Source organism: Dama dama, chromosome 5 (genome assembly GCF_033118175.1).
Source record: "Dama dama isolate Ldn47 chromosome 5, ASM3311817v1, whole genome shotgun sequence".
In the NCBI taxonomy this organism is placed as follows: domain Eukaryota; kingdom Metazoa; phylum Chordata; class Mammalia; order Artiodactyla; family Cervidae; genus Dama; species Dama dama.
In genome coordinates, this window is record NC_083685.1 from 89,035,829 (window position 1) to 89,058,501 (window position 22,673).

Here is a 22,673-nt window from a genome sequence, read left to right on the forward strand (position 1 = left end):
GATTTAGATATATAGATCTTTACTAGAATGTTAAACATTTAACCAAACTTTGATGCCACAAAATAATCAAAAAATCAAAGCCTAAACTCTAGTAGCAAAAAAATGCTGTAATATCAACTACAATAAGTCTTAAGCATTCACTATACTATTTACCAACAAGAGAGTATGGCTTCCACAATTTAATTTACTCAATAAGCACGAAATGAATGCCAATATTGCAGTATTGTTTTCATTTTTAAAAGAAGGGTCCAAAAACTAAAACATTTTCAGTCTAACTGGAAACATGTCCACTTATTTATATAAGCAAAATCCTATCACTATGACCCACACACTGTGTAACAGAACAGCTCCATAAAATCTTAAATGTATTTCTGTAAAGCACTATATATGTTTATAAAAGGTTCTGCTTTTTTCAGAAAATTTTAATTTTTTTCCTTAAAGAGAAAATATCTTTGTAAAGCAAATGACTGACCACACCTCCAGTTTACCAATTTTGTAAGTCTGGGATATCTTCCAATCAACTTTTTAGAAAGAAAACAGACCAAAGATGATATGACTATGAAAATGGTACTTACTGATTTTCACAATCTACAACCAGAAATCAGTTTCATTGCTCAATACAAACAATAAAAATTGTGGTTTCAAGTGCTCAAAACAAGCTGAGCAATTTAGGAGTTAATCAAGATATATCCAGATCAGCTGTTCTGAACTGAGTATGAAGGCGATGTTAGATAGGAATTGACACAGAGGAAAGAATCACCTGACAAAAACAGGAACAATATTGATGGTATGCTCAAACATACACAGAGAAAACAGCAGGAGTATGCTGAAGTCTAGGGAGTGTAAACAAATTTTATAAAACAAGGAATAAAAGAAGCAATTATGAGCTTTTGACAGTGGAAATACTGGATGAAATTGGCATCTGAGGAAAACTGTTTCAACACAGACTCTCTACAATGGAATCTGCCACAGGTTACAGGAGGAAGGAAATAAACAGTATCTTCACAAAAGCAATTTCACATTTTAGGACTACAAAGTCATATTTTATTTACCAACTCCTTCAGGTTAGGACAATCTGATATGTAAATATTCAAATGACAAGCTAAGGAAAAGATTTGAATAGATTACTACAGTCAATTCATATATGACAAAATCTGTATGAAATTCGAATTTCAGAAAAATGGAACAGTAGATAAGAGTCACAAATAAGACAAGTATCTAAAACAAAAGAATTAAAATCTAAAAAGAAAGCTAAAAGGTTATCTGCACTTATTCACAAATTAAGATAAATCTTTACATCCAGAATCCACAGAAAATGACTTTACATACTTCAAAATATGTTGGCCCAAATTTTAAAATAGAAAACAAACCAAATTCCCCCACAAAACAGTAATGCAAATACTCACCATATTGTTAACATTCTTTAAGATAGTGGTGAGGCCACTTATAACCAAAGAAAACTTGTATTTGGAAATATTGATAAGACATTCCTTGTTGTGTTCAGTACTGACTTTGGTATGTGTGTTCTGCTGTCCTGTTTTTATTGGAAGCTGAGGAAAAAAAAAAAAAAACACGTAAACTTACATTTTAAAATGACTAACGAGAAATCTATTTCTCATTGAAAAATCATGAGATTTTAGGAACATTTTATCAACCACAATTACATATATTTGTAGCTGAAGCTCCAATTTTCAATATATAAAGAAATTTAAAGCAAAACTAAAATTCTGCAGAAATTTCAATTTTTTAAGCTTTCTAGAAGTCATAAATCTTTATTTACAAAATTAAATCTTTACCCAGCACTATATTAGACAGAATGATGACTCACAGAAATAGAGCTACTTCATTGAAGCTAAAAATTATTTCAGAGAAAAATGTCTGCAATAAAATACAATCTTTTCCCTTATATATTGAACTCAAGCATCAAAAAAAACAATAGATCAAGAAAATCTATGCCTTAGACCTCTAGTCAATAATGGCAAATAACTCCAGATTGTTAAAAAAACAAAACAAACTGTATAGCCTACAATATACATAGTAAAACTGACTCAGGTAAGATAATCACCCTCAGGTACACAGGTGAGGGAGTAACAGAATGACAAAAAGATAAATCTTATGGAAAAAAATACCCTTTAAGGGGACCACACTTATCTGAGAATGAACTAATCTGCACTACAAAGAAGTTTATCTCTAATCGGTTTAAGAGCAGCATTCTGTTTTGAAAGCATGACAAATATATTTACTGTTTAAATATTAGATCCCACTAACACTAACAGAAAACATTGATGAAGTTCCTCCATGAAAAAACAAACTTAAGTCCAGCTTCCTTTTTAAAATGGTGCAACAAAAAGTGGAAAGAGACCAAACAGCATGTCCAAATTTTCTTAGTCAGTTAATCATCTGATGAACTTGACGGTAAAGAAATACTAAATAATGTTTGAAAAGATAATAGCTGAAAACTTCCCTAACATGGGAAAGGAAATAGTCAACCAAGTCCAGGAAGCACAGAAAGTTGCAGGCAGGATAAAGCCAAGGAGGAACACACGGAAACACATAGCAATCAAACTGACAAAAAATTAAAGACAAAGGTAATATTAAAAGCAACAAGGGAAAAACAATAAATAACATACAAGGGAACTACCATCAAGTCATCAGCCAATTTTTCAACAAGCCAGAAGGGAATGGCACAATATATTTAAAATGATGAAAGGGAAGAACCTATAACCAAGAATACTCTACCCAATAAGACTCTCCTTCAGATTTGATGGAGAAATCAAAACCTTTCCAGACAAGCAAAAGTTAAGAGAATTCAGCACCACCAAATCAGCTTTACAACAAGTGCTAAAGGAACTTCTCTAGGCAGGAAACACAAGAGAAGGGAAAGACCTATAGAAAATAAACCCAGAACCATTAAGAAAATGGTAATACGATCATACACATTGATAATGCAAAAAGGCAAAATGGCTGTCTGAGGAGGCCTTACAAATAGCTGTGAAAAGAAGAGATGTGAAAGGCAAAGGAGAAAAGGAAAGGTATAACCCATTTGAATGCAGAGTTCCAAAGAATAGCAAGGAGAGATAAGAAAGCCTTCCTCAGTGATCAATGCGAAGAAATAGAGGAAAACAAACAAACGGGAAAGACTAGAGATCTCTTCAAGAAAATTAGAGATACCAAGGGAATACTTCATGCAAAGATGGGCACAATAAAGGACAGAAATGTTATGGGCCTAACAGAAGCACAAGATATTAAGAAGAGGTGGCAAGAACACATAGAAGGACTATACAAAAAAGATCTTCACAACCCAGATAATCATACTGGTGTGATCACTCACCTAAAGCCAGACATCCTGGAATGTGAAGTCCAGTGGGCCTTAGGAAGCATCACTATGAATAAAGCTAGTGGAGGTGATGGAATTCCAGTTGAGCTATTTCAAATTCTAAAAGATGATGCTGTGAAAGTGCTGCACTCAATATGCTAGCAAATTTGGAAAACTCAGCAGTGGCCACAGGACTGGAAAAGGTCAGTTTTCATTCCAATCCCAAAGAAAGGCAATGCCAAAGAATGCTCAAACTACCACACAATTGCACTCATCTCACACGCAAGCAAAGTAATGCTCAAAATTCTCCAAGCCAGGCTTCAACAGTACGTGAACCATTAACTTCCAGATGTTCAAGCTGGATTTAGAAAAGGCAGAGGAACCAGAGATCAAATTTAAAAACATCCGTTGGATCATCGAGAAAGCAAGAGAGTTACAGAAAAACATCTACTTCTGCTTTATTGACTAAGCCAAAGCCTTTGACTGTGTGGATCACAACAAACTTTGGAAAGGTCTTCAAGAGATGGGAATACCAGACCACCTGACCTGCCTCCTGAGAAATCTGTTCCGGTCAAGAAGCAATACTTGCAACTGGACATGAAACAATCAACTGGTTCCAAATAGGGAAAAGAGTACGTTAAGGCTGTATACTGTCACTCTGCTTATTTGACGTATATGCAGACAGCATCATGAGAAATATTGGACTGTGAGAAGCACAAGCTAGAATCAAGATTGCTGAGAGAAATATCAATAACCTCAGATATGCAGATAACACCACCCTTATGGCAGAAAGTGAAGAACTAAAGAGTCTGGATAAAAGTGAAAGAGGAGAGTGAAAAAGTTGGCTTAAAGCTCAACATTCAGAAAACTAAGATCATGGCATCTGGTCCCATCACTTCATGGCAAATAGATGGGGAAACAGTGGAAACAGTGAGACACTTTATTTTCTTGGGCTCCAAAATCACTGCAGATGGTGACTGCAGCCATGAAATTAAAAGACGTTTGCTCCTTGGAGGAAAAGTTATGACCAACTTAGATAGCATATTAAAAAGCAGAGATATTACATTGCCAACAAAGGTCCATCTAGTCATGGCTACTGTTTTTCCAGTAGTCATGTATGGATGTGAGAGTTGGACTATAAAGAAAGCTGAACGTCGAAGAATTGATGCTTTTGAACTGTGGTGTTGGAGAAGACTCTTGAGAGTCCGTTGGACTGCAAGGAGATCTAACCAGTCCATCCTAAAGGAGATCAGTCCTGAACGCTCATTGGAAGGACTGATGTTGAAGCTGAAACTCCAGTACTTAGGCCACCTGATACGAAGAGCTGACTTATTTGAAAAGACATGCTGGGAAAGATTGAAGGCAGAAGGAGAAGGGGACAACAGAGGATGAGATGGTAGGATGGCATCACCGACTCAATGCGCATGAGTTTGAGTAGGCTCCAGGAGTTGGTGATGGACAGGGAGGCCTGCGTGCTGAGGTTCATGGGGTCGCAAAGAGTCAGACATGACTGAGCGCCTGAACTGAACTGACAAGAGGAAAATCCCAAAATTGTATTATATCCTGAATGAGATGTACAGCAGGACAAGTTTAGAGCTTAGCTGAAACACAGAGAGGGTTTTGCACACAGCAACTGGCACTTATGTGCAAAAAGTCTATAATAAACTTTGAAAAGAAGAAAGCACACTTTAAACCATCACTGTCTAATAGAACTTTCTGTGGTGAGGCACTGTATCAACAATGCTCATTACAGTAGTCACTAGCCACATATGGCTACTAAGCTTAAGCATTTGTTACATGGCTAATGCAAGTAAGGAATCAAATGTTTAATTCTATTTAAATTTATTTTACTTAAACTTAACATTAAGTAGCCATTGTACTCATTTAACAGCACAGTTCTAAACTAACCAGCTAAAGAAACACCCACTTCCAGGATGAAGACCACATTGAGAAGAAATTGCTGAGATATACTCCAAATTGAAAACAGTTAATAACAGGGGCAAAGGAAAAAGATCCCAATCAAAGGTGGAAAAGAGAAGAAAGCCAAAAGAGCTTACAAAGAATGAGATGATGTATTTAATTTCATGAAAGCAATAGAAGTGCTCCAGAGCCATGAAGACAGAAAGCTGTCCTGGCCCACATTTCTCTCCTAACAATTCAAGAAAATTAATTTCACATAAAAATGAGCAACAGAAAACACTGTAGTCAAGTCAGATGTGAAACTATTTTGAGAAAAAAGAATAAGAGACAGAACAGCATTGCTACAGAAAATGAAAACATGCCAAAAAGATATGTTCACCAACAGATGAAGCTGTAAATTATTAATTCAAAATGAGCCAAGAGAAGTTTTTAAATGACTAAAGATATGAAATAAATTAGAATTACAAATAAGTTGACAAAATTCAGGAAAGAATTAGAAAAAAAATCATTTCAGAAGTGAAGACTAACCAGAAGATATTAACAGTAAATAAAACAAAATATAATGCTTTAAGAGAGAAAGGTAAATTGGAGGAAAATTCTAATATTCAAAAAAATGAGAAGGAAAATGAGATGGGGGATTTACAATAAAGTGACAGAGAAAACAGGCAAGCAAGATCCAACATATGTGTAACAGGAGTCCTCAAAGAAGGAAATGAAATAAATGGAGCAGAATGGATATTACAAACGAATTCAAGCAAAGTTTGCTGATAATTTTTTTTAATATTTCAAACTATATAAAGGCACACCACCTACCTGGAAAAACTAACCCAGAATGACCAATACCAGGTCATATTTTAGTAAAACTATTGATCTTCTGTGAATAAGAAACAAACAAACAAAATCCTTTCAACATTCAGGCAGAAAGAGAAAGTCACTTACACAAAAAACAAAAGTTAAGACTGTCCTCAGACTTTGACAATACTATATGCTAATAAAAAAATGAAATAACATTTTAAGATTCTCAAGAGAAGATAAAGTAAACAAAGGATTTTACATGCAGGCAAACTGACTTCCAAGTAAAATGGTGATAATCAAACTGTTAGGAATTGCATGAGCCCAGGAAATATTGTTCCCTTGAGCCTTTCCTGAGAAATCTACTAGACAATATGCTTCAGTCAACCAAAATAACAGAAGACACATCTATACTATGAGGGACCATTAAAAATATATTTTCTGAAAGAACTGAAAATAAATAATGATAATAAGGGAGAAAACACACTATGTAACTGCTAAATCTAATGACAGTATAGATATGGTACAGTTATCAAAATTGGGAAAGGGTAGTGAGAATATACAACAAAGTATCTCTTGGCATACGGACTGCCTTATGGTACTAAGAAAAAAAGGACATTATTTTAAACCAAATGCTGGCTGAGAAGGAGATGAGAATAGGTTACTAGCTAACTTCAATACGGCTTATAGAAGAAAACCACTGTACAACAACTCCCCCTCCCAAAAAAGGGAGGAAATTAGAGTACTATACAAAGGCATCAATATAAAAATAACCAACAGAAAAAAAAAAAAAAATTGCTGGTTTGTGTTGGGTGAGCAGTGGCACAAACCTACCACCAGATGCTTCGCTGAAAATCCACATAGTGGGTAATGAAACTCAGCAAGAGCTCTCCATGTGGCTCACCTTCAGTTTCTCCCACATAGTCCCTGCAGCGGCTCCTCAGATTTCCCTAAAATCCCCAACTGGTCCATCCATTGCCACTGATTCAGAGGATCTGGTCAGTGACTCCTTTTCTCTGATCTTCCAACTCCTCTTTCTAGATTTTCACAAGTCCTCTCAAAATTGTACGTGGTCTAATTTCCATAAGTCGCTTACCCCATCACACAATCGGCTTCACTGACTGAACCCTAATATACGAACCTCCTGAAACACCAAAATATATGCTGAGAGAGCAAATAACACAGACCAAAGAATTTAAATGACTTAAATAAAAGACTTGTATAAATGTAATATTTTAAAAATGACAAAAGTGAGTCAAAATTCACCAAACTATGAAACAGTCTCCAGATATATCTTTAAGTTACCATTCACCATTGCAACAAAAAGAATAAAATACTTAGGAGTATATCTACCTAAAGAAACAAAAGACCTATACATAGAAAACTATAAAACCCTGATGAAAGAAATCAAAGAGGACACAAATAGATGGATAAATATACTGTGTTCATGGATTGGAAGAATCAATATTGTCAAAATGGCTATACTACCCAAAGCAATCTATAGATTCAATGCAATCCCTATCAAGCTACCAACGGTATTTTTCACAGAACTAGAACAAAGAATTTCACAATTTGTATGGAAATACAAAAAACCTTGAATAGCCAAAGTAATCTTGAGAAAGAAGAATGGAACTGGAGGAATCAACCTGCCTGACTTCAGACTCTACTACAAAGCCACAGTCATCAAGACAGTATGGTACTGGCACAAAGACAGAAATATAGATCAATGGAACAGAATAGAAAGCCCAGAGATAAATCCACGAACCTACGGACACCTTATCTTCGACAAAGGAGGCAAAGATATACAATGGAAAAAAGACAACCTCTTTAACAAGTGGTGCTGGGAAAACTGGTCAACCACTTGTAAAAGAATGAAACTAGAACACTTTCTAACACTATACACTAAAATAAACTCAAAATGGATTAAAGATCTAAATGTAAGACCAGAAACTATAAAACTCCTAGAGGAGAACATAAGCAAAACACTCTCCAACATAAATCACAGCAGGATCCTCTATGACTCACCTCCCAGAATATTGGAAATAAAAGCAAAACTAAACAAATGGGACCTAATGAAACTTAAAAGCTTTTGCACTACAAAGGAAACTATAAGTAAGGTGAAAAGACAGCCCTCAGATTGGGAGAAAATAATAGCAAATGAAGCAACAGACAAAGGATTAATCTCAAAAATACACAAGCAACTCCTGCAGCTCAATTCCAGAAAAATAAATGACCCAATCAAAAAATGGGCCAAAGAACTAAACAGACAGTTCTCCAAAGAAGACATTCAGATGGCTAACAAACGCATGAAAAGATGCTCAACATCACGCATTATCAGAGAAATGCAAATCAAAACCACAATGAGGTACCATTACACGCCAGTCAGGATGGCTGCTATCCAAAAGTCTACAAGCAATAAATGCTGGAGAGGGTGTGGAGAAAAGGGAACCCTCTTACACTGTTGGTGGGATTGCAAACTAGTACAGCTGCTATGGAGAACAGTGTGGAGATTCCTTAAAAAACTGGAAATAGAACTGCCATATGACCCAGCAATCCCACTTCTGGGCATACACACTGAGGAAACCAGATCTGAAAGAGACACATGCACCCCAATGTTCATCACAGCACTGTTTATAATAGCCAGGACATGGAAGCAACCTAGATGCCCATCAGCAGACAAATGGATAAGGAAGCTGTGGTACATATACACCATGGAATATTACTCAGCCTTTAAAAAGAATTCATTTGAATCAGTTCTAATGAGATGGATGAAACTGGAGCCCATTATACAGAGTGAAGTAAGCCAGAAAGATAAAGAACATTACAGCATACTAACACATATATATGGAATTTAGAAAGATGGTAATGATAACCCTATATGCAAAACAGAAAAAGAGACACAGATGTACAGAACAGACTTTAGGACTCTGTGGGAGAAGGCGAGGGTAGGATGATCTGAGAGAACAGCATCGAAACATGTGTATTATCTAGGGTGAAACAGATCACCAGCCCAGGTTGGATGCATGAGACAAGTGCTCAGGCCTGGTGCACTGGGAAGACCCAGAGGGATCAGGTAGAGAGGGAGGTGGGAGGGGGGATCAGGATGGGGAATACATTTAAATCCATGGCTGATTCATGTCAATGTATGACAAAAACCACTACAATATTGTAAAGTAATTAGCCTCCAATAAAGATAAATGAAAAAAAAGAAAAAACAGGATGAAGAAAAGGATATATAGTATGCTACCATTCATCTAGGAAGGGGGAGGAGAAATAAATACACACACACAAATCTTCACACATACAATAACTGAAGATGAAATACAAACGCTTTTAAGTGGTTATCTTTAGGAAACGGAAGAAAATAAAGGTGACAAGGATAGAATCTACATTCCCTGGTTTTTGTACATGTTATTTTAAAATTATGTAATTTATGTAAACATAAAATTAAATTAAAATGCTAAAAAATAAAAGAATAAAAAAATAAACAAATGAACCCAAACTCATATCTAAGCTTTTATTGGCATAATCATGAACAGAAGAACTATTCTAAGTTATTTTAAGTCATACTAGGTTGACTATAGATTCATAATGGAATATACTCTTGGGACAAAGAAAATGAAGATAAATTTTGATTCTGTACATATTGTGGGATCAAGGAAATGAGAGATTAGGTGATATTTTAATTCTATCACTACTGGTGTTATTAAAAACTGAGACCCTCAGGAGAGGAATAGTAAAGTAAAAATTCTGTAGTCTTGAACTGGAATTGAAAATATCTACTGATATATCAAATTTTAACTATAGTTTATCTTGTATGAAGAAAATGAAATATGTTTTTCTACTTTTATTTGCTGAAAATGCCTAGAAACAATGTTCAACCCTGAAGTAATGATCTTGAGATACCATTTCCTGGTCAAAGGAATCGGGACCCCTTCAGAAAACAGCTGATTCCACATCTGAAGCAAAAAGGTACATGGTAAACCTGGAATACCTTGTCATACCAGATAGCAAGAAAGCTGCCAAAGAAAGCTATCAAAAGGTCGAGTCAAAAAAGACTCAGGAATATATTTTGAAAAGGCTCCCACTGGTCAAAAAGGGAATAATTTGAACACTAAGGACAACAATTTTAAGTTAAACATCAATTATGTGTTAATTCATACTTTTGCTTCCATGTAAGGTAGAGTACTTCACAGCAAAATAACCCCTCCCTCCCCCTAACTCATACACAAAAAAGATAAAATACAAAAATCAACTGTTTCAAGATTTTAGAGTTACTGCGGGAATGAGGCCTAGAGAGGCTAAGCTTCAAAAAAAAACAGTGAACTATGTGGAGGTAAGGTGATCTTTTGCAGCTGTTTCCACAGACCCCCACCACCTCCCACTGGGGCATTTGCAGAATTTGGGCCAAAAATAAAAAGAGAGAGAGACTCAGAAATATGCCTTTCCCAAGCAAGTACCTCTGTGGAAGGAAGGAAAGAGGAACCATCAGAGATTTCGGTTGTCACTGAGAGCTAGAGTGACAAAACTGAAAACATGAGGGAGTCTCAAATGCGTAATTGGGTGGAAAGGGGTAAAAAAGCTAAGCCAGAACTTCTGAAAAGCAGAATAGAAATTCAAAATCTCACAGCTTCAGAAGACAAAAAATTAGAGTACAGAACCTGTTAAAAGAAAGAGGAACCCCCCTAAGTACAGCCAGTTCTTAATTATACAGCCAAGAAGCTAACATCCTAAATAAACAGGGAAAACCACAGCAACTGGAACTTTTGTACTAAATGTACAAGCATATATCAGTAATTACTTTGGAAGACTGACATTAGCTACTAACATGGAACATATACATATAGTCATCCCTCCAAATCTACAGGACACTGGTTTGGGAGTCCAGAGTACAGAAAAATCTGTGATGCTCAAGTCCCTTATATAAAACACACTATTTGCACATAACCTATGCATATCCTTTGCTGTTGTTTAGTCACTCAATCGTGTCAGAGTCTTTGCAACCCCACGGACTGTGGCCTACCAGGCTCCTCTGTCCATGGGATTCTCCAGGCAAGAATACTAGAGTGGGTGGCCATTTCCAACTCCAGGAGATCTTCCCAACCCAGGGATCAAGCCCTCATCTCCTGCAGGACTCCTGTACTTCAGGCATATTCTTTACCGCTGAGCCTCCAGAGAAGCCCAGGTAACTTTGCCCATCCTTACGTATACTTTAAATCACCTCTAGACTACTTATAATACTTAATATGATATAAATGCCATGTAAATACAACGCAATGCTATGTAAATAGTTGCCAGTTGCTTGGCAAATTCAAGTTTTGCTTTTTGGAACTTTCTGGAATTTTTTCCCCAAAAAATTATCTGCATTGTTTGAATCCACAAATGTGGAACCCATGGATACGGAGACCAACTATACTCAATAACTTCAATAGGTATATAACCAACAGAAATGTGTACATATGTCCACCAAAAAGTATGTTCAGCAACGTTTATAGCCATGATTTCATAATTTTCAAAAACTGGAAACACTCCAAATGTCTATCAACAACAGAAATGGTTTTCAAAAAGAGTATTTTCAAACAAAGGAAAACTCTATAGCAAAGGGAATAAATGACTTACAATTACAAGCTTAAATTCACAAATACTGAAAGAAGTCAAAACAAAAGATCCCTTATGGATGAATGTTACACAAATTCAAAAATATGTTAAATTCAAATCAGGATAACAGAGACCCTTGGAAAGAGCAAGTAATGACCAGAAGGAAAAGGAGGGGGAGGAGGAACTCCTGGATCGCTAGCACTGTTTTAGTTCCTGATCTGTGGAGCAGTTACACCGGTGTGTTTACTTGGCAAACACTTATTGAGCTGTATATTTACATACATTTGTGTATCATCCCATACATACTTAAGTCAACGGAAATTTTGCTAAATATATACATATTTAAATCCATGGGTTAATGATACTAAAAAGACAGAAACAAACTGTTTACTCCTGTGGATACAGGGGAATTTCTGGTAGATACTGAGGCACTGCTCAGCCCCCCTTCAGGAAGGACTTAACTCTTAGTCAGTCCCACAGGGCGCGCCTCACCTGCAGAGAATGCTGCTGCCCAGATGATACTCTTCCTATACTAACTAACCCAACTAACTGGTATGGCAATATAAAGGCCTGAACACATCAGCTCGATTCTGAGAAACTCAAAAGGGCCCATTCTCATGCCAAAGATTCCCAAAGGGGTTGGCCAAATCTGATGCCAGGCCTGCACTGCACCACGAACTTTGCATCTGCCCAATTCTCCCTCCTCGCAGGTGTTGATCCCAAAGGAACATCTTAATGAACATCCTGCACTAGGCTCTCAAGGCAGGTGGAGTAGGTGCTAACACAGGAATTTAAAGCTGGCAATGAAGGAGAAAAAGTAACCTCGAAAACAACTGATTTGGAAAAATATTACTAAACTATTTGAGTTCTGCAAGAAAAGATAACAAAAAGCTAATTGACTGCTAACTGGAATCTAAGCATGAAAGCCAGAAGGCCTCTGAAAGTACACAAAGACACTCTCGTCTCTTCTCCAAGAGGAAGGCAAAGAAATCTAGACCAGAACAGTTGCTGGGCTCCCAAAGTTAAATTTCCAAACAAGGAAGGCCTGCTATGCCAAGATCAGAGCTGTGTTTGACAAAGAACAGTAAGACTCTGACAGGTGTAACAGAAACATCTGGGTTGGTGCTCCCCCAAATCTTTTATCTCCAAATTCTCTTGAACCCTCTAAGTCTAAAGGAGTGGCCCATTACTGCTTACTAAAAGCAAGCACTCCCCATGCTTGTTTGAAGACAATTCAGACGCCTCTCCTCTGCAAGACAACAGATGTCCTCTCAGAATTTGCCACCACCTCCCCTCATAGCCAAAGAGGTACAAGAGAATTTTGGAGGGTAATGAAACTTCCTGTATCTTGACCACGGTGACGATTACATGCATCTGTGCATTTGTCAAAACTCAGAGGGTTTTATAACAAATAAGTGTTATAGCATTAGGGTATTAAATGTAATCTCTCTGGTAACCACAAAGAAAATAGCCACAGAATATACAAAAAGGAAACAAGAAATTTAAACATTTCACTACAAAAAGTAAACACAAAAGAAGACAGTAATGTAGGAAATGCGGGACTGAAAAAGCTACAGGGCATATAGAGAACAAACAGCACCATGACAACAGTAAGTCCCCTCTTATCAGTAATTACTTAAAATGTAATTAGATTAAACCCTCCAATCAAAAAACAGAGATTTGGCAAAATGGATAAAAACACATGATCCAATCATAAACTGCCTAAAGAAGACTCACTCGACATCCAAAGACACAAATAGGTTGAAGACGAAGGAATGGAAAATAATATTCCATACTGTTGTCAAGAGTGTAGCCTTTAAAAAAATAAAAGGGGTAGGGCTAGACTAATAAAACACCGAGTGAAAGTCAGTGTTAGTTGATCAGCTGTGTCCAACTCTCTGCAATTCCATGGACTGTAGCCCAAGAATACTGGAGTGGGTTGCCATTTCTTTCTCCAGGGGATCTTCCCAACCCAGAGATCGAACCTAGGTCTCAGGCATTGCAGGCAGATTCTTTACCATCTGAGGCACCAGGGAAACCCAAAGTAACAGATAGTAGACTTTAAAAAGCTATGAATACAGAGGAGAACATCATAAGTTAATACAAGGTTCAATACAGTAAGAAGACAGATTATAAACATTTATACAGCTGACGGACCATCAAAATACATGAAGCAAAAACTGACAGAATTGAAGGAAGAAATAGACAGTTCTACAGGAATAGTTGGGAGACTTCAATATTGTGAGACTCCACTCCCAAGAGTGAAGAAAACAACCAGACAGAGCTAAGTCAGGAAATAGAGGACTCTAACAACATAATAAACCAATTAGACCAAATATACATATACAAAAATGCTCTACCCAGCAACAGAATACACAGTCCTCTCCAAGTGTACATGGGACATTTTCCAGGTTAAACCATAGGTAAGGCCACAACTGTTGTTTAGGCATAAGTCATGTCTGACTTTTTTGCTACCTCATGGACTGTATAGCATGCCAGGCTCCTCTGCCCATGAGATTTCCCAGGCAAAGTAGGTTGCCATTTCTTTCTCCAGGAGATCTTTCCGACCCAGGGATCCAAACCCACATCTCCTGCACTGGCAGGCTGATGCTTTACCACTGTGCCACCACTGCTGTGCTGCGCTTAGTCCCTCAGTCGTAGCCCAGCAGGCTCCTCTGTCCATGGGATTCTCCAGGAAGAATACTGGAGTGGGTTGCCATGCCCTCCTCCAGGGGATCTTCCCAGGGCATCTTCCCAGGGGATCTTCAATCCAGGGATTGAACCCAGGTCTCCCACATTGCAGGTGGATTCTTTACCATCTGAACCACCAGGGAAGCCCACAGATAACATCTCAATAAATTAAAAGAGAGATATACAAGGTATCTTCTCTGACTACAATGGAATGAAATTGAGAATCTGGAAAAGTAAAACTGGGAAATTCACCAAACTGTGGAAATCAAACGTACATTTTTAAACAACCAGTGCTTCAAAGACAAACTCACAAGGGACATTAGAAGATACTTAAAGACAAGTAAAAATGAAAACACAACATATCAAAGCTTATGGGATGCAGTGAAAGCAGTGCTAAGGGGAAATTGGTAGCTATAAATGCTTACATTAGAAACAAGGAAAATTTCCAATTAACAACCTAACTTTACAATTTAAGGAATTAGATAGAAAAATAAGAACAAATGAAACCCAAAGCTAGAAGGAAAGAAATAATAAAATGACAGCACAGATAAACAAAATAATAACAGAAAAACAACAGAGGAAAATCAATGAAATCAAGTTAGGTTCTTCAAAAAGATCAACAAAATCGACAAACTTATAGCTCAATGAACCAAGTTAAAAGAGAAAAGACTCAAAGTACTAAAGTCAGAAATGAAAATGGGGACATCTACTACTAATTCTACAGAACAGAAAAGTATTTAAAGACAGTACTATCAACAACTGCAGGCCAAAAAATTGGATAACCTAGATGAAATGGAAAATTTTCTAGAAATACAAAACTTACCAAGACTTTATAGGATCAATTCATAATTGAACTGGATGAAGATGGTTAAAAAAAAAAAAAAAAAAAAAAACTCACCAAGACTAAATCACTAAAGAAATAGAAAACCTGAATAAACCTATAACTGGTAAGGAGAGATTGAATCAGTAATCAAAAATCTCCCAAAAAAGAAAACTGAAATTATAAAAACAATTAGATAGATAGCATCAAAAAGAATAAAATACTTAGGAATTAATAAAGGCAGTGAAAAACTTGTACCATGAAAACTACAAAACACTGCTGAAACAAATTAAAGAAGACATAAATAAATGGAAACAACTCATGTTCATGGATTAGGAGACTTAATCTGTTAAAATGTCAATACTACACAAAAAGATCTACAGAGTCAACAAGTCTCTATCAAAAATCCTAAGGATATTTTTGCAAAAACAGAAAAACACATTCTAAAATTCATATGTATCTCAAGGGACCCTGAATAGCCAAAACAATATTGAAAAAGATGCACAACCTGGAAGATAACAAATTCCTTGATTTCAAAACTTTACACAAACGAGACCTAGAAGGACATGTCAAATGGTAAACTGCTTGTGATTATGAATGACTTTGTTTTTTGCTGATGTTTTTTGGTTTCCTATTATGCACATGTTAACTTTTAAGAAATAAATGTTATTTTTAAAACTTAAAAAAAAAAACTTTACTATAAACTTACAGTCATCAAAGCAACATGGTACTGGCATGAAGACAGACATGTAGACCAATGGAACAGACGGCCCAGAAATAAACCTTCTTGTATACGATCAAATGATTTTTGACAAAGTTGTCAAGACCAATTAAAGGAGAAAGGTCAGTCTTTTTGACAAATGGTACGGGGAAAATGATCTCCATATGCCAAAGAATGAAATTAGATCCTTACCTATCCCATAAACAAAAAGTAACTCAAAATGGATCAAGGAACTAAATGTTAGACCTAAAACAAACACTTATAAGAAAACATAGGACAAAAGCTTCCTGCCATTGAATCTGTTAATGATATCTTGGATATGACACCAAAGGTACAGGTTACAAAAAAATAAATAAACTGGACTTCATGAAAACTTTAAAATTTTGTGCATCAAAAGACACTATCCACAGAGCAAAAAGGTGAACCACAGAATGGGAGAAAACCTCCAAATCATGTATCTGATAAGGGATTAATCCAAACTATACAGAGAGCTCCTAAAACACAACAATAACAAAAATAACTCAATTCAAAAATGAGCAAAGGACTTCAGAGAAGATACACAAATGGTCAATAAGCAGACAAAAAGACACTCAACATCACTAATCATTAGGGAAATACAAATCAAAACCCATTAATTTGGATAATATCAAAACACACATACACAAAACCAACAAGTGTCGGTGAGAATGTGGAGAAATTGGAACACCTATAACGTTAACAAGAATATCAAATGGCACAGTCAATATGGAAAACAACATAAAATTTCCTCTAAAAAATTAAAAATAGAAGTACAACATGATCAGCAATTCCACTTCTGGGTATATACTCAAAAAAAGGGAAAGTAGGATTCAAATGGATACGTGTATACCCATGTTTGTAGCTCTTAAGTCCCTTGGACAGCAAGGAGATCAAACCAGTCAATCCTGAGAAAAAACAACCCTGAATATTCATTGAGAGGACTGATGCCAAAGCTCCAATACTTTAGCCATATGATGCAAAGAGTTGACTCGCTGGAAAAGACACTGATGCTGGAAAAGACTGAAGGCAGGAGAAGAAGGTAACAGAGAATGAAATGGTTGTGTAACAGAACACAACTTTTGAAAGAATGACATAGCCCAAGGACACAACATAAAATGGATTAGAATCAAATGGGACCAAGATGGCAGACAAGACTAGACCTTGATCCTCAATCAGCATGTGAAATGACACACCAAGAGGTGCCATGACAGTTCCAGGGCACTGTTAAAGGACCAAGGAGTGGGTCATGGCCCAAATCCTGGAAATCTCCACCCCTTCCCAAAAATAGCTAGAATAATCCTCCCACTCATCAGCATGTGAAATTACCCAGCCTATAAAACCTAACCATGCCAAATTTCAGAGCTGCACTTGCCTTCTGGGATGGCCCACGCTCTGTCTGTGGAAAGTGCTTCTCTCTGTATCTGAATAAATCCACTTCTTACCTATTACTTTGTCTCTCACTGAACTCTTTCTGCGATGAAACATCAAGAACCTGAGCTTCATTAGATCCTGAAACCAGGTTCCATGGGTTTTGGCTGGGTTTGAGCCCCAGCCATGGGGGTTCAAGTCCCAAGCAGGGTTTTGGCTGGGTTCGAGTCCCAGCACACGGGTTCGAGTCCCAATCTGTGGTAAACAGTTTCAGTTGGATGGCATCACTGATTCAATGGACATGAGTTTGAGCAAACTCTGGGAGACAGTGAAGGACAGGGAAGCTTGGCATGCTGCAGCCCATGGGGTTGCACAGAGTCGACTGAACAACACGTTCATGTCAATATTATTTATAACAGCTAAAACATGGAAGGAACCCAAGTGTCCATTGACAGATGAAAGAATAAGTAAAATATGATATATACAAACAATGGATTATTATTCAGCCTTAAAAAGAAAAGAAAGTCTCCAATATGCTACAACATGAATGAATTTTGGAGACATTATGCTAAGTGAAGTAAACCAGTCAGAAAAAGACAAATACTGTACGATTCCACTTAGACAAGGTACTTAAGGTAGTCAAAATAAAAAACCAGAAAGTATGATGGTGGTTGCCAGGAGCTGGAGGGAAAGGAGAATGTTGAATTATTGTTTAATAGGTATAGAATTCCAGTTTTATAAGATAAAGTTTCAGGGATGGATGGTAGTAATGGCTGCACAACAATGGTAACGTTAAAAAAAAAAAACTATATACATAAAAGGGCACACAATGTAAATTTACACATTTTCAAAATCTGAGATCAGGGAAGAATTCTAACAAACATTTATTGAATATCCACTATGTACCAAATGAGCCCTGGTGCTCAGATGGTAAAGAATCTGCCCGAAATGCGGGAGACCTGAGTTCAATCCCTTGGTAAGGAAGATCCCCTGGGGTAAGAAACGGCAACCCACTCCAGTATGCTTGCCTGGAGAATTTCATGGACAGAGAAGCCTGGTGGTCTACGGTCCACGTGGTCGCAGAGTCAGACACAACTGATCGACTACTACTTTCACTTTTCAGGTACCAAACAGCAGTGCAGGTGCTATAAATACAAGATATATAAATGTACCCTCCAAGTACCAATAATCGTGAAATTATTTCCTAATCTCTCTTCTATTCTCTCTTCTTGGGCAATCTTGTGTATACATTGACTATCCTGATGATTACTCCTATGATGACTGATAATGACTAAGATTGCCCCAAGAGTCCCATTCCTTGGTGGACACACCCTGTATAATCCTCTTCCTTATTTGAAGGGATATCTCTTTCATCACTGTTACATGTCATGGCACAAGGGACTATGCAGATGCAATTAAGGTTCCTAACAAGTTGACAATCAAAAAGGGTACCATCCTGGATGAACCTGTCCTAAACAAGGAAACCATAAGAGATCTGAAGTAAAAACACTTTCTGTTAGTCTTGAAGAAACAAACTACCATGCTGTGGAGAAGGCCACATGGCAGGGATCAGCAGCAGGACTCTCAGAGCAGGCCTCACGCAGTCCTACAACCATAAGGACCTAAATTCTATCAACAACCAGTGTGAGCTTGGAAGAGGAGCCCAAGTCTCAGATGAGATAACAGCCCTGATCAATACCCTGATTTCAGCCTGGTGAAAACCTAAGCAGAGAACCCAACTAACCAATGCCCAGATTCCTGACCCAAAGAAATTGAGATAATAATTTTGAATTGTTCTAAGCCACTACATTTCCAGTAGTTTGTTACACAGTAATAGAAAACCAACACAACTACCAAATCTGAATGTTCAAATGTGTTATCCAAATGCCTATTTGGTTTTTCCACATGGGTTTCTTGTAGGCACTTCAAAGTCAGTGCTTCTAAAATGCAATTCGTAATCTTCCTACCATGCTTCCTATCTTAGTAAACAGTACCACAATATACCAAGTTTCTCAAATCTGAGATGAGACTCATCTCTGACACTGCCTTTATTCCCTTCCTTTCATCCTTATTTAGTCAGTCAGATTGATAAAAGTGAGAATAATAACTGGACATACACAACTCAACTCTATCCTTTACTTGGGAACAGGCTCGTTACAGAGTACAAGAATTTTCCTCTATAGCAACATGCCAAGAGTTGATCAGCAGACTCCCTTTGCAGATGGGAGTAACCAACACTGTGTGGCACTGAGTCGGGGGTGTGGTGGTGGTGGTGGTAGTCGTGTGTTCATGCTCAGTCATGTCCAACTCTGTGTGACCCCATTGACTGTAGCCCACCAGGCTCCTCTGTCCATGGGATTTTCCAGGCAAGAATACTGGAGTGGGTTGTCATTTCCTACCCCCAGAGATCTTTCCAACCCAGGGATCAAATCAGAGTCTCCTGTGTCTCCTGCACTGCAGGCAGATTCTTTATCACTGAGCCAACTGGGAAGCCTAATTCTGAGATTTAGAAAGCAAGCTCTTTGAGTCTCCAACCTCACACTGTGAATACAGACATACATTTACACACAAACATTTATATATTTCATAAACAGTTTGGTCTCTACCTTTCCTCTTCTATTTCTCAAGCTGCTCAGAAAACAAGGAGGGAAGAAAAGTGTATTCATGCCCCCCAGGGCTCTCATACCAACACTAAAATCTAGGTAGAAGAAAAAACAAGATTAGGAGTACTAAGATCGTCGGGGAGAGTTGTCTGCAGACGTTTGGACATTTGACATTTGAACAGAGACCTAAATGAAGAGCACTGGGAAGACCCATGCAAAGATCTAAAGAGCATTCAAGGCAGCAGAGGCAGGTAAAATGGATCTATTGTTGGAATAAATGTGGCATATTCAAAGCCTAGCAAAGAGGCCATTGTGGCTAAACCAAAAAGAACAAAAGAAGAAAATACAGAGGATGAGGTCAAAGAGGAGGAGAAACGAGTCTGATCATGAAAAGCCTTGTGGGCCATTTCAAAAGCTTTGAATTTATTTTGAGCTTGATGGTGTGGTAGATTATATTTTCCAAAATACAGAGAGGTCATGGTATCTCTCAACCCACATACACTCCTGCAAAAAGACCTTGCCATTCCCACATCAAAAAGTCTAATCTTTTCATTTTCTTGCAACTAGGCAGATTTTGTGACTCTTCTTACCAATAAAATATGGCAGAAGGGACACTGTGCCAGTTCTAGGCACAGCCTTAACTGGTCTGACAAGTTTTTCTTTCCCTCTTCCTAGGAAGCCAGCTGCCATGTAAAAAGTGTGATTATTCTGAGACCACTATGCTGTGAAAAGCCCAGGTCAGGTGGAGAGATTCTGAAGAATGAGATGCCATGTGGAGAGAGAGACCAAGAAGCAATGAAGTGTCAGACATGTGGCTGAGTAAGTTGTATTGGGAGGGATTCTCCAGCCCCAGCAAACCCAGCCAATACTTTGTGAAATACAGTTGAACCCATCATGAATTCCTGACTTCCAGATTGTGAGCTACAAATTTTATAAAAGGCATTTTAAGCTGTGAAGCTTTAGAGTACTTGCTATGCAGCAGTAGATAATGAAAAAGAGGGAAAGAAGATATTGAAGGGATGCAAACAAGGGAGCAACATGATCTATGTTTTCTAAAGAGTCTTCTTGGTGCTGGAGTTAAATGACAGCCTAGGCAAGAGAAATGGTAGCTTAAATTAGGCTAATAAAAGTAGAAGAGAAATAGTGAGAAGACATAATAGATTTGGAAGATGGGGGCTTGTTTAAAAGGGTAAGTTGATTCTGAAGGTAATTTGAAAGAACAAATTTGTGAGAATACCAAATAACTTTCTGAAAAACAAGAATCGGAGGAGACTTACATTATCAGGTACTTTAAACATACTATTAAGCTCTTTAACAAAACCAAAGTATTATAACCATAAACTAATTATAATCATAGAACAGATTTAATATGTACACAGAAAGTTAACATGATAAAAGTTAATGTTTCAAATCAGTGTTAAAAGGCTTATCAATAAAACATTACCAGATTAACTGGCTATCTAAAAAAAAACAACTTATACCAAATTTTAAAATACGTGTGTGTGTGAGAGATAGACGGAGAAACAGAGAGAAAGGAGAGAGATTAAGAAGCTAATATTAAAAAAAGAAAAAAAAAGTCATTAAACTACTAGGAAAAATACTAAATAATAATCTCATAATATTTGGATAGAACAGATTTTTCCTAGATAAGAAAATCCAGAAGCCATTAAGAAAAAAACACCAATATATTTACCTACAGGAAAACACTGAAATTCTGCTTTTAAAAGAAAAGACACTACTGACAAAGAAAAAGACAAGTAACAAGAAGTAAAAGAATGTGCAACAACTAGCCACTAAAAGGTTTGCTTACTAATATAGTATAAGGCTGTACTATATATAAATTAATAAGACTATTCAATGGAAAAATCGAAGAAATATGAAGCAATCATAGAAGATGAGTAGTCAATACATATACAAAAATTTGTGTTCATTTCACTAATAACTTTAAAAGTGCAAAATAAAATGAAACTATTTTTGTGACTCTATATTTTTCCAAAATAAAGTTATATACTACTGGAACACATAATAAAGAAATGACTATGCCTGGTGTGGGTGTACTTTTAGATAAATTGTATTTGAGAGGTAAAAATGAGTTAATTTTTTCCTTTCTTTTACTTTTTGAGTTTCTCTTACTTTCAATTGGCATGTATTACTTTCCCAATTGGGGGGAAAAAAAAACTTTTTTTTGAACACTTCATGCTACCTTATATAAAATGTTGGATATTACTGCAGAAATGTAAAGGGTCTAAACCACATGAAGAAAAATAATAACCTTTTAATATGATCTGTATTAAACTGTTAGCTACTTAAGATAGAAGATTTCAACAAGAGGATTTAGAAGGCATAACATTAAGCATAGTACTGTGAACAATAGATAATTTGTTCCTAGTTGCACTCAGAAAATTCTTCAAAAGGTCATAGGCTAAAATCTTTGCCTCTGTGTACATTTTAACCACTTTCTAAAAGGGCCCTCAGACCATGATGGGGTTGGGGTTGACATCAGAATTCACTTAATGTAAGTCATCTAAATGAGAGGAAAAAGCAAAGAAAAAATCATACTGGGGGAAAAGCACCTAGAAAAGAATCATGCTATCAAAATAAAGATAAATTAGCTCTAGATAACAAGTAACAAACATAAATCAGGAAAATCTATCAAACATTTATACTGATTATATGAACGTATTTCCCAAAGCGGACTCTGCACCACTGGGATGTAATATGACTTTATATGGCACCTAATAAACTTTAAAATTTTTAAGTTCTACATTCACTTTGAATGTGAAAGTGTTAAGTCGCTCAGTCATGTCCAAATCTTTGCAACCCCAT

At 36.9% G+C, this 22,673-nt stretch overlaps 1 protein-coding gene across 8 annotated transcripts in view; it reads right to left on the reverse strand.

Moving 5' to 3' along the window:
• Positions 1 to 22,673, reverse strand: part of NF1 (neurofibromin 1) — a 238,640-nt gene that overhangs the window by 179,463 nt on the left and 36,504 nt on the right. For all 8 annotated transcript variants that reach the window (XR_009692943.1, XM_061142862.1, XM_061142857.1 and 5 more), the window contains exon 2: positions 1,407 to 1,550. Coding sequence is in view for 7 of the 8 variants with exons in the window: in XM_061142862.1 (XP_060998845.1) it covers positions 1,407 to 1,550 (144 nt within the window). In the remaining variant the exon portion in view is untranslated. The remainder of the gene's footprint in view (positions 1 to 1,406; positions 1,551 to 22,673) is intronic.